We start from the raw sequence: 13560 nt of genomic DNA on the forward strand, positions 1-13560 counted from the left end.
AGCCTGACTTATTCATGGTCTGTACAATGCCTTGTTAGGAAGCAGTAAGAGAAGAACCACAAAGATTCCACTGAACAGAAATCAGCAACTTAAGAGAGTCCACACCTACACAAAAACACACCTTGTTTTGTTTTTTAATGATGCCATCTTGGCCACAATTTTGTGAAGAAGGTGGGTCAGCCTTGTTAGTCTGAACGTAACCTTTGTATGATGGGGTATTTTCAAGCCTTTACCATCATTTTTCTTCAGTTATCTCAATGGGAGATGTTGAAATATTATATTGCAATTGTGGTATTGAAGAGAAAAGAAAAAAAAATAATGAAATTATTTATACTTTCAGGGAAGAAAACAATGAGATGATATTGTCTTGTATGACCTTTCCTAAGTATGGGGATATAGCATCTTACACAATAGACTCTTGGTTCATGTTTCAATTACTGACCTTTACTGTGGAGAAAATTAATGCAATTTTCATCGTAATCCACCCGTACAAATAAGATCCATACGGAAGGTTTCCACATGCTGAATCTAACACAAATGGAAAATGTCAGCTGTTTGCTACTGGATGAATTTGACTTTAATTTGTTCAGCTGGAGTCTCTTTGAACTGTGCTGATAAAAGTTGGTACATTTTTTGTACCTATTTTTGACAGAGAATTTCGTATATTAAAAAGACTGAGTTTTTCTTCTTTGGGGACCCCACACGCCAAAAGAATAGCCATGAGGTACTAAAAATTTCTTGTAAGTTGCCAGCTGACTTGGCTTGAAGTCACAGTGTCATCTAATCCTTCCCTATTACACCCCATTAGCCAAGCATGGCTCTTTTGGCTCATCACTGGATGGAGACCCTCCAAAACAAAAAAAGGAAGTGCTGTTGATTTATTTTTGTCTCTGATTTTCTTTTAAGTCGGTTACCAAATCTGGAAATAGTAGTAACTGTTCCACCACACTATCACCTCCTATTTCAGAGGAAATGCAAACTTTTATCCAGACAACTTAAGATCACAAGAAGACTCCAAAACTCTTTACAGTCGGGTGCTATGCTACACTCATTCAACAAGGTGACCATCTGCTCTTGAAACTTTACAGTTGTTGTCAAAAAAAAAAAAACAACAACCAAAAAAAGTAAAATAAATAGAAATGCTCTACAATCAGATGACTCATGATTTAAGCTGCAAGCAACTTGTCTATACCTTTCTACTGGCGGGCAAAAGATATTTCAGTGATGTAATTTTAAAACAATCCTTATTCAGACAGTCTGACAGACCCCAGAGCTGACAGGACACAGCCTGAACTCTACATCCAAGATGGCACAAATCCGAGAAGGCATTCATCTATCCAGCAGTTTATGCCAAAGGGACACATCTCTCTTATCTTTTACAGTCCTCCATGATGGTATTCGGAAAGGACAGAGAGGGAACGAATGGAGGAGTAGGCAATTAAGCCTTGTCATTTAAGACAGATAGTTTAGGTGGAGGGAGTTAATCTGCTCTTGGGTTTTTTGAACTAAGCATCTGTGTATTTATAATTTGTAAACAGTTCGTCTCTTAGAGGGTGTGTTACAATTCCCAGAAGCATGGTCTGTTATGTCTAACTTGCAGCAGAACCCAGAAAGGCTATGTGTGCGACTATTTTCGTACAACACGATGATAGGAAACAGAAACAGTGACCTTGTATACTACAACCCAACTAACAGATTTCAACTTTAGGAGTTCTTGTATTAGGGAGGAAAAAAATACACAGACTTCTTTTTAAAGTATAGTTGTCTGTTTAAACGTTGACATTGCAATGAGATAATGTCATAAAATTACATTTTTCTTACACTCCCTAGAGAGCATTGGCCACCCTCAGACTTGGAAAAGTCACTTAGAGTAACCTAATGTACTTAAAGATGCAAGTCAGAGTGCACACATGGTCTAGCAGCGGTGCAAAGGGAACGTACCCAAGACAGCATGAAGACATTAAGGCAGTGCTACAAAGCGCATGACATGGGATACACATAATGGCTGGCAATTCTCTAATAATTCTATGTCTGAACCTCATAGACACGTAACGCTAGTACACAACAAATACAAGTTATGAATTATATGAATTATTGCTGTCATATTGGGATATAAAATATTATCTTGATCAGAAAGCCTGATGGAGGTGTCCACTGTGAGTTGCTTTAATTAATTCTTTCAGCTCTCCATTTCTAAGGGCCTTTACTGCATGAAAGGGGCAATGTTGATTACAGCAAAACGGCTGAGCCAAATCATTGACAGCTCAACATTGACTCTCAGGATTTTTCCCAGACTACAACACTTGGTCAAAATAAACTAAAAAAAGAAAATGATAGTGGAGTTGTTTAGCAGGGGGCAAAAATGCAAAGTGATTAGATCCACACTTAAGTGTCCCAAATGAATTTATAGAGAGAACCAAAGTCACAAAAGTAATAGCCAGGGTAAATCTGACCTAGAATATTTTGGTTTACAGCAATTAGTCTGTTGCACATCACAGGCAGAGGACTGTGTATGTATTTAATACATTTTCACATGTTTTTCCACCTCAGCACTTGAAAGTAAAAATTCTGGAAAACTAAAAAAGAAAAATGTAAATAGGATTGGTTCCAGAGGATAAAGATACACATTTAAGCATCACACAGAAAATACAGGCTCAATATATACTGACATCTAACATTGAGTACCCACAAAATAGAAATTATCAAGTTTTAGAGGGATAACATTCCTCTGAAAATAATTCAACTTTCATTTACCAACTTCTGCTTAATTTCAGATATTGATCCATTTAGTTGACCAATTTTACAATGCAAAGAATTAAATATAAATAAGAGAATTTAAATCATTATTGTGCATTGCAAGAAATCTGTAATTTAACTGGCTTGTCTAAACTTCAGTTTATAACTTTGATGGGTTTCTGGTTGTTCATCAAAATATAACAACCGCAGAAGAGCAGGTTAAATTTAAATAACTATTTCCATCAATTAGTCTGCTGAGCTTCAATTCAAGCATCTTTGACTGAGAGTTAAGGTGCACTTGCTAACTGTGGTATTGATTTCCTTCTCAATGATCAACAATTTCACTTTAACACTCTTAAAACAGAATATTCAAGAAGATTTTATTAACTTAGTATGCAATTTGAAAGTTTCACATTGCCTTGTGAACATTTTCTTCCTAACAGCTAATGTTTCTTTGCATGCTGTTGCTCGTTAAATAATTCCTCACCTTTTAGCTCTGAAGTATTTATAGATTATCAGATCCTCCTTCACTTACTTACGTTTTTTCAAGCTGTATACATTAAATTCTCTTAATCTTTCTTCATATGTCATGCCCTCTAATCCTTTTATCATTTGTCACTGTGGTTTGATAAGGTTGAAAAAAATCCAATGAATTTTTCATAGTGAGAAGAATGAGTAAGTATGCTCTAATAAAACGAGGAACAGGCCTCGCCAATTCCTATTCTTTCTACATTTCAGCCAACAAACTAAAACCATTTTTTCCCAGGCTTTAACAGAAATATTGAGAAAACTCTAAGCTGTCCTCCAGAAATCACAGCAATTCTGGCCTACGAGAATGGAAATACTAAATAATTTGCGGTAAGCCATCAGTGCAGACTGCATATCCAACATTCGCAATGGAAGCGATGAGGGATTTTATGTATTTACCTTGTCCACCCATAAACATACGGACACATACGTGAACATGTGTTTTATGATTTCAAGCACACAGCAGATTCAAATGCTCAGACTGAAATGAAATTCACAGGTCTCATACAGCTAATGCCATTATTGAATGTTATACAAACCAACCAACCTTCTCAATCTTTAAAGTTTGCTCAGCAGCAAACTGGTAACAATTATTTTCCCAGTTAATACAGACAATGAATGGAGATCTCAAGGAGATAGGGTGATGGGTTTGTGCTCTCCCACTTTCCTTCTGATTCTAGCTAACATACCATCATGAAATATGCTTACCTTATCATCCTCATCGTCATCTTCATCCAAGCCCATAAGATCCTGCAAAAGCAGATGCCCACATTAGAAAACATTACACTTAATTCTCAGTGGCAGGCAACATTCAAAAAGCTCATGATACTCCCACAACGTTTCATTACACAGTTTTCTCCCACTTCTATTACAAGTCATTAACAAACCCACCACTTTCACCTTTCAGAAATAATGTTTTGTATTCAAGGACTTTTTTTGTGATGGCTTGAACAAAGCATGCAATGCCCTATACAAATTTTAAGTCTACATAAAGCATTAGTGGTTGTGTCCAGTAGTTTGAAGGCAACAGGCTTTCAAATTCATTGTCAACTTTAACTATCTGTAAACAGCTTTGTTCTTAGTCTGACAAATGAACCAGTCGGCATGTCAAGGCTGAGGACTCCATACTCAACTTGTTCCATCCTCGCTGCTACAATGACTGCTCCCTCTCTTTAGGGCCATTACTGAAGCATTAGCTGGTAGAAAATACATTAGTATAAACATAATCAATCTCATGAATCACATTTAGATTTCTATGCCGCATTATTTTCTCCCTTTAACTTCTGTGCTGACAGGTAGAGGAGAAAACAAAAGACTTGGCTATGGTTTGAAATTAGGAGCACTTGGCTTTCAATTCAGGTATTTTATAAGCTGAGCCTCCAGGTTCTTCTTAGTTATTTAATAGGTGTATTTGAATCAGTGTATTACAAGTTTAAATACAGATAACTATAAAAGAATGTGAAGAATCAGAATAAAAGATGTTTGGGATTTGGTTTTAATTCTTTTCCAGAAAAAGAGTTTCATCTAGTACACACAAGGTACCGAGAACTCAGATATCCAGACTTACTCCTTGGCTCTCTCCAATACCCAGAGTAGTTGAATTAACAGTGATCATGGTTTACATTTCTATAGAAGCTCCCATCTGTAAATCATAAAGCATTTTTACCAATATTCATGACTTTAGCCTCCTGGCAATTGGATCATGCCTACAAGGTTAATACTGTTATCCCCATTTTATAGCACAGAAATCAGGGAGAGAATATGATGTCCTCTTTTCCAAAAACTCTTGTTCTCTTTCTTCTATATACATAAAACGTGCATGCTGGCACACAGAAAACAAAAGTAGTGCCAAGATCTGAAGAAGCAAAAAATAAATAAATGAATGTGCAAAAAACATTGGTATTTTGAAGAAAACCTCTTGTCATCTGCAGGACAGATGTGACTAGAAGTAGCACCTGATTGTCTATTTTTGACCTACAGATGGTTAGAATCACAGGCACACATAAAAAAGAAATCAGGTAATATTAAAGGCACTTTGACTACTTGTTCCATATGATCCCAATCCTACAAAGCACTTAGGCAGATGTGTAATTTTGCTTATGCAAAATACACCCCTGAATTCCACAGTATCTCATTCCTTGCAGGATGTGTGTGACAGAAAAAGGGCAAACCTGCTGGACCTTTCTTCGGTACTGCTACAATTAACTTGCATTTTCAGACACAAGCTTTTTGTAGCATCCATCCCAATGATATGCTCCTCAATCTTGCTGACTTATGTGAGACAACTCACTTGAATATGCAACAAATTCACCATAGGAAGAATAGTAGGTGCTGAGAGGTAGTGTTTGTGTATTTTTTCCTGGGTAACCTAGCATTATTTTATATTGCCTTTTGTATAAAAAATAAAAAATAAAAAATAAAATAAAATAAAATAAAATAAAACAAAACAAAATAAAACAAAATAAAATAAAATAAAACAAAATAAAACAAAATAAAACAAAATAAAACAAAATAAAACAAAATAAAACAAAATAAAAGATTGGCTGGGATTCTCCCACATGGGAAGTTCTCATTTTCTTGATGAAATAAAGTAGTCACTGGAGATACACAATATCTTTCTGTGTTATTCTGGACTTAGACGGAATTGAAGAAAAGCACTTCTTTTACCATTTATCTTCAAATCAAGTCTACATCCTGGTCCCTATATGGAACACACTTGCCCTGTGTTCCAACAATCTTTCCATATGGGGACTGATCAAAACTGAACTAGAAGCAACTTTTGTTGCTAATGCAATAGCAATTGACCTTTTTTAATCCTAGGATAGTATTCGTCTATTTAAAATCCGTGCAATCAATTTGTGTAAAGGTAGGCTTCAGGGGTACAAATGTCAATCATATTTTTTATCAGAAATTAGAATATTTAGTTCAGCTTATATTTCATTCTTGTACTTGTTACACATTCTAAAATGGAACATTATGGAAATCCCTGAATTTATCCTCTACTTTAACTATAATTACTAGTGTTATGCAAGTAAAGACAGTGGGCAAAAACAGTCTCATATCTCAACAGCTGTAATTTGCAGCATGTAAATATATTGTGTGTGTTATAATCTTTTTTCCTTTTTTTTTTTTCTTTCTTTTTTTTTCCTCCTAGTTCAAGTTAAAGAACTGAAGGTTAACTTTAAAAAAAAAAAAAAAAAACATTTAAAACCGGGGGGACAGGTGGGAGGAGTAAGTTTTTCTTCTTGAAGTCTCAGATAATCCAACAAGGTTTAAAAAACAACTAACTTCACTTTCAGCCTGTATTGACTTTCCTCTTCTGTGAATCATGAATCATCAGCGTGATGCAAAGTGTAAGAGCAGTGGGGGCATGGATCTGGGGGTCTTGTCATTTTGTAAGTCTTTCTTAATTCAACTTGGTTACAAAATCACTGCAAACCTTTTTAAGTGAAATCCCCCTCCTCCTACATACTCTTGTCTTCTTCCCCCTACTACACTGAATGGTTTATTGCCTGAATTGAATCAGAAAAATTGAGAGGGTGGAGGTTTCTTTTCAGTAACTTTGAAATAAAAATGTTTAGCTACACAACTAGCTTGATACCATTAAAATGCATGACAACTTGCTCAAGGGCAAATTCAAGCTGGGTCTGCCAGAAACATTACTGCAATTTTACTTGCCTGGGCATCTTGGGTGTTGTTGACCTTCCCTGTTCTGACGAGGGAGAAGTTGTATGCAAAGAGCACAAGCAGAGCCAGGGGCACCATGTACAGTTCCACGCTCCACACGGTGACCACAAATACCTGGGAGAAATAAAGCAATAGAAGGGAGCATACAAGTATGTAAGTAAAAAGACATACAAGACGGCCTTTCAGTCATTATCCTGATGTGCATTCATCCTTGAATCTCTCTTAACCTCATTCATATTCTCATTTTGGCAAAGAAAATCTGCTTGCAAAGTGTACTCTCTTTCTATTCTGTTTGAATCCATTAGGCTGCTATTTGTTAGCTTCTCCCTCCCTGTTTTTGGTGAAGGCCATAACGTAAGTTTGGTCCAAAGGCATTATTCACTCCTTCCTGGGACTTCCTCAAGCCTGAACAGTCTTTGTCATTAATGCTAGAGCATAATAGACCTGCTGCACTTCATCAAACCCTAATTGCCAGCCTGTCTTTCACAGGCTAGAGGAGTTTCTTCTTCTTGTGTAACAGGAGCCATCCACCTCTCCAGTTGCTCAATGAGGGATGCTTAGCAAATTCATTTTCACAATTAATCCGCCTGTGTTCTTGGCATAGCAACACAGAGGAAAGACCATCACATTCCAGGAGGCAAGGCTCTAGGTTGCATGTGATGCATTATTTTGGGAAGGGATCCAGCAATCCTATTCTCCATTCCCATACATTTGCCATTTTCCAGCAAAGCATATTCTGATTTCAATGGTTTCGTGGGGTCTCATTACCTAGAAAGGGTATGAGTTTGTATCTTCAGAGTGGTATCTGACAAAATCCACTGATTGCAATAGCAGAAACAAAATTTTGAAGTTCTGTTCTGCAATTTGGATCAGCAAAACATGTAACCAATATGATGGGGAATTGAAAAAGCACTTAGTATTTTTCAAAAATATGATACCAAGCCAAACTGCAATTCCATCTTACAAGTACCATTGATACCTGAATAGACTCCATACTTGGAGTGGTTGGAAAAACAAAGTTAATAAACTATATCCAGAACAGCCATAAAATGCATGTTGTGATCCCATTTCCTTTTCTACTCTTACGTAGTGTTTTCAGAAGAGCGACCTAATGCCTGTAGTAACTTTAAGCTATTTTAAACAATCTCCTTTAAAAACTAGACACAAATACACTTATCATATTTTTCTTTCCCCAAAGGAATATCTAAAATGATCAGAAAAAAAAAAAAATCAGAATAATACAGGTAAGTGAAAATAAGTCAGATCCTTCAGTTAATGCATCTCAAACTGCAATTCTGAGAAGAAAACTCCATGTGATTAGAAAGTTAAATCTCTATTTCCATTAATCCTTGGTCTGTCAGACACTATATATGAAGGCAAGTCTGGCTTTTTTAGAATGGGATATTTATGGCAACATATATTGTGTTATGGACCAAAAAGTCTAGCCACAGTGTACCAAAACACTACTTCCCACTGCATTCAGTGGGGTGAGAATTCATACACCTAAAAAACAACAGCTGTTGTAACTTTTAAACAGAAAGGCTTGCCTGACATCAGACAATTGGCCAGTTAATATCTACCAGGGCCAAACATAAACCAAGAAACAATGACTGTATACGTAGCCCTGCCCAAATAGCAGTAGCATTTTCTAGAGCAAACCTGATTTTATGTTAGCTGTTGCTATGCAAGGAATTAGACTGTCATCTTGTTCAAGGCATTTGTAGGCCAGTAAAACAATCTTTGAGATATATGTGTTCATAAAATGGGCTGACATCCAAAAAACATATCCCCATACTATTGATTTGCAGCTTAGGAACTTAGAAGAGGATTAGGTTTTGATTTCTTTTTGATCATGCTTTTCAACATACTAAAATATTAGAAGTGATAATGATTCCAACAGTCAAATTTCATACATAAGCAAGGCAACCAAAACACAAGAACGCTGGCAAGAAGGCATGATACTTGATCTCTCTTACAGGAGGCATCAAAAATTGTGGTATCTCAAGCTAAAAAGAAAAAGTTCCATAAATAAAAAGTTTTAACCCAAACAAATTCTTCTGAAGCTATTCCAACTCTCTTGAATGAATGAATCTTTGTTTGCTTTGTAAGATAAAGTGAAGGTGATACCAGCTCCCATCCCACCTCAAGCACCATTCTAAAGAATGAGGATATGTTATTGCAAATATATATGCATATAACAATCTAGGGTATATATATAAATAGCTAAAAATAGATGCATACACAGATACACACCTGATTCTTATGCAAACTCCTTTATATAAATTCACATTGCTAGGTATGAATTCAAAAAATTGATTTCAGCCTGTTGGAGAAGGTTGCATGTACATAATGTCCCTGGGTTTTATGTGAACTCAGTCTCATCTTAACGCAGCAAAAAGACTCCACTGGCAGTCAGCTATGCAAAGTCCTACAGAAGTCAATGAAGCTCTTGAAGAACCTCTCTTCATTCATTCAGTTGCAGGACTTGAACCAATTTTAGTGCATCTGTCATCATCCTATATGAACATCGCTCCGCTCAGTTGCAAGTATAATACAACCTTGTAATCACAGGTCATTTAGGCAAGATACAAAATCAAGACCTTGGTGATTTTAGATCCAACAGTATATTTTGTGTATTATTAAGTTTCAGACCTTAAATAAAACTTAAAATCTAATTACAAAATCCCAGTGTAGTCTCAACTGATAGCTGAGGCATCCTGTCGCTTCCTTTCTAATGCTGACTGGTTAATCAGCTGCTGAGTTATAGCTCAGACAGCGACACTTTGATAGAGCTCCCACATCTACTTAAGAAGAGTTGCTTTACTGCTACCATCGCAGCAGAGAAGCTTTCATTACTGTGACACAACACAGATACAAGACAAATTGATTTAGCTATTCAGAAATTATTTAGCCTCCGAGGTATGGGAAATGATTGCTGTGAACATACAGTACATCATAAAAGTTCAGAGGGTGTTTATAAACTGAATAGAAATATTTCTGCATTCTAACAGTCTTTTCACTAGCTCTACAGCATCAGCCATCAAAGCAGTTCCCATATAAGCCCATGACCTATTTTTTTTCAGCTCTCATGCAGCACCCGGGCACCAACAACAAAACCAAAAGGCCTGTGGTATAGACACCTACTCCCCAAATGGGCTTTCTGTTATGCATGTTTTTGTTTTCTCCCCAGTGATACCTTATGTTTGGGAGAAGCTCCTGCATTATCCTCCTCAAATTATTTTCTAATGACATCTTTTATCAAAACTTGAGAATGGTTCCACTGCTAACATATATATATATATATGTACATAGACATATATTATATATATATATATATATATACACACAATACCTACTGCAAGCTTCAGTATATTCCCAATTTCTTGTAGTCACTAGTCTGTCTTTTGCCTAATACAGAGGCTGGTAAAGGAAATCACTAACAGGTTCAGATCACTTGCTCAAGATCACAGTAGCCAGGGACAGAATCCAAGAGCACCCCAATTTCAAACGATCTGTTTTTTAACAAACCATACTTTATTTTTTCATGTTTCACTTCATCGTTAGACCAAATTCTGTCAGACATAATCCATTACATCATTGACACCTTTTCTGCTGGGCTTCATACTGTGCATGAGAAAAGTTAAAAGGACAGTAACCAGTTTCTAAAATAAAAGTCAAGCAAGTGAAAACTAGCTTTCTGCATTACATCTCTTAATGCAATTTGAGAGTATAAAAGCACATTATATAACTGAGCAATTTAATTCACAGCATTACAAAACAATGATCAAAATAGAAGCAGAAATGGGATAGACATATCTGGAGGAAGAAAAAGAGCTATTGAAACTAATATTTAGACTATAGTTCTACCTAGAAGAGAACAGCAACAACACTTGGAGAAAGGACCACTTGATTTCAGCTGATTAATGTGTTGCTATTTCAAAGGACCTAATAACTACAAGTTAAAGCTCTGGAGGTTTGGAAGCCGTTTCATCTGAAAATCATTGAAGAGGGGTCCAACTGTTCCTGTCAAGAAACATGGAGTTTGAACAACCATGAGAGTGGCCCTTTTGACAGCAGTACAAAAGATGAGAGAAGGCAGTCTCAACTGAAAGTAAAAACAAACCCTTAGAAACACGTTTCAAATCTGTTTTTTCTGCCCCTCTGGTTCTAATTTAGGATCTGACTATTAAGAACAGATTTTAGACGGGTGTCCACTAAAGTATGCCCATAAAACATTTGTCACCAGCAAACCCACAGTCATGGGATAGAACAGTTTTAAGATGTTTAGAAGCCTAGCATTAGATGGGACTTTCTGGGCAATTTTTCTGCACAGTAATTTTCCCAAATGACTTAGGATTTATTAAAAAAAAAAAAAAAGCTTTTATTGGCCTGGTAAGTCTTTCTGGAGAAGTAAAAGATGCTATGTGCTATGTTGTATAACAGAATAACTCTTGGAAAACAACAGTGATGGGGAAGAGAGGGATACATTCCATCAGATGGAAAAAATAAAAGTGAAAAGAGATTAAATACATGCATGGAACCTATGGTAAAAGGTTATTTTCTCAGCCAACATAGGCTCCAATGCTAATGAAATGCCTCATCAGTGGAGCTGTGAAAAATATTATTTGAAACTTCAGGTTTCAAAACCACACACAATTTGACTGAAGTCTAAATGACTAACAGCTTTGTCAAAAGTTTCCTTGCAATTTATAAACACGGTCTACACAACTCATGAAGTCAGGAGAAAAAAAACAAGCTAATACTACTCCAAGTTATCTGTTTTGAACTAACCCAAAACACTGATTTTGATTTGATGCTCCCCTCCATTTGCAGGGGAGAGGAACTACATGTTTCTAACTTATCTTGAGGTTATGTAGTCTCAAGTTACCATGTACACAAAAATTGACTGTTTAAAAAGAAAAGAAGTTTCTGCAGCTCAGTATTCAGGAACAAACTCTCTAGCATTTTTTTTTATTCTTTTTGAAGCCTTCCGTCCTTCTGCCCCAAACAAAATACAGGACGTTAGCCAATAGTGTAAGACACTGGCTCTCCAAAAGGGCATTTAAATCCCTTGGAGGCAATAAGCTTGTTGACAACAAATTATTTTTGACAGATATTTATTCCTGTCCTTAGAAAGGGAGAGTAAAAGAGTCAGAGGAATAATGGACACACCCACTTAAAACAGGAAACTCATGCGTGTGTATGTACCTGCTTACACAGAAGCATCGCCTTCAGATAACAGGCAATATAGATGCACTAACATGGTGCTGCGATCAGGCTAACAGAAACCAGAGTATATCATGTGGACCCATGTGAACACAGTAGCCATCTTTGCAGTTCTGGGATGGCTTGTGCATTTGATGAGGAAGATATATTTAAAATAAATAAATAAATAAATAAAGCCTGCAACAGAGGCTGCAAACAATTAGTTTAAAATAGCTCCACTACAAGGCAGAGCAAATAAAAGTTGAGACAGTTATAAAGAATGCATTTTCCAGTAACGTCCCCCTTCCAAATAATTTCTTCTTATAGTAAACCTTCTTCCAAAGAGATGCACTTCAGCATTCCTCCTTCCCATATCCATGGGATGCTTCATCACTGTGCCATGCTCAGCTGAGAGCTACCTAAACTCCAGGCACTAAGCTGGAGCTCAAGGAGGGGTCAGCGATGAGCAAAGTCACTCCCTCATTGCAATGCAGTAACCAAGAATGTGGCAGGAAGAGAAATTATACTTAAACAGACCAGCACTGTCAGAAGAAACCTGGATTCAGTCTGCTTTGTGCATCCAGGAAGAGAACACAGAACATCTCAAGAACGGTACGGTGTGTACGTTGTATTGAGTGGGGATGACCAAAATTAAAAATGACCTGAGGGAATGGAAGGTCTTAAATATTTATGCCATGCTATGAATTATCCCTGCATTCTTCCATACATCCATCCCATCTGTGTACAACCTGCTAATTTCATGGATATAAGACAGGAAAAAGTTTAACTCTTCTACATAAGTGCTCTGTTGCAAGGGCAAACACTACTGGAATTTAAAAAGAAAGAGGAAAAAAAAAATCCACCTAAACACTCCAAATCCAAAACAGAACACCAAGCTGTGCCTCAGCGTAGCTCAGTCTGGGCATTAGATGTACGTCATGGAATAGAACTGAGGATTAGGAATAAGGGGGTTGTTTACATAGCACAATTTGCTACCATGTGGATCTCACTCTATTTTGCATATATCACCTTAGGTAACAAAAACTGCATGGTCACGTATGCCCATCTCAGTAGTCTGTGTAAATCAAGCCAAGCAAGACAGCTACAAAGCCTTGTCCTGCTGCCACAGCCACACATCCCAGCTCTACTTGTCCCAGCTGCAGCATTCTGAGAAAGTGGCAGTGGATGAGGTTATCAGGGGAGAGAAACAGGAGGTGTCTGATCTGTGCTTGACAATTTATGTTACATGTGGTGATGCAAGAAAGAAAATGAGCAATGACTTCGAAGTAAGGAGGCAGAATTGGAACTACACTCACCAGGGTCACAATTTTAATGGCAGTTTGAACATTAAAAAAAATAATACTCCTTACTCATAACAAAATAAGACATGAAAACCAACAAACC

General features: G+C 36.8%; 1 protein-coding gene across 15 annotated transcripts in view; it reads right to left on the minus strand.

Moving 5' to 3' along the window:
- The window catches only part of MCTP2 (multiple C2 and transmembrane domain containing 2), a 155009-nt gene that overhangs the window by 16548 nt on the left and 124901 nt on the right, over positions 1–13560 (minus strand). For all 15 annotated transcript variants that reach the window (XM_068695706.1, XM_068695708.1, XM_068695705.1 and 12 more), the window contains 2 exons: positions 6943–7065; positions 3973–4014 (listed from right to left, as the gene is read on the minus strand). In XM_068695706.1, coding sequence (XP_068551807.1) covers positions 3973–4014; positions 6943–7065 — 165 coding nt within the window. The remainder of the gene's footprint in view (positions 1–3972; positions 4015–6942; positions 7066–13560) is intronic.

The sequence above is a fragment of the Anas acuta genome, chromosome 12, assembly GCF_963932015.1.
Source record: "Anas acuta chromosome 12, bAnaAcu1.1, whole genome shotgun sequence".
In the NCBI taxonomy this organism is placed as follows: Eukaryota; Metazoa; Chordata; class Aves; order Anseriformes; family Anatidae; genus Anas; species Anas acuta.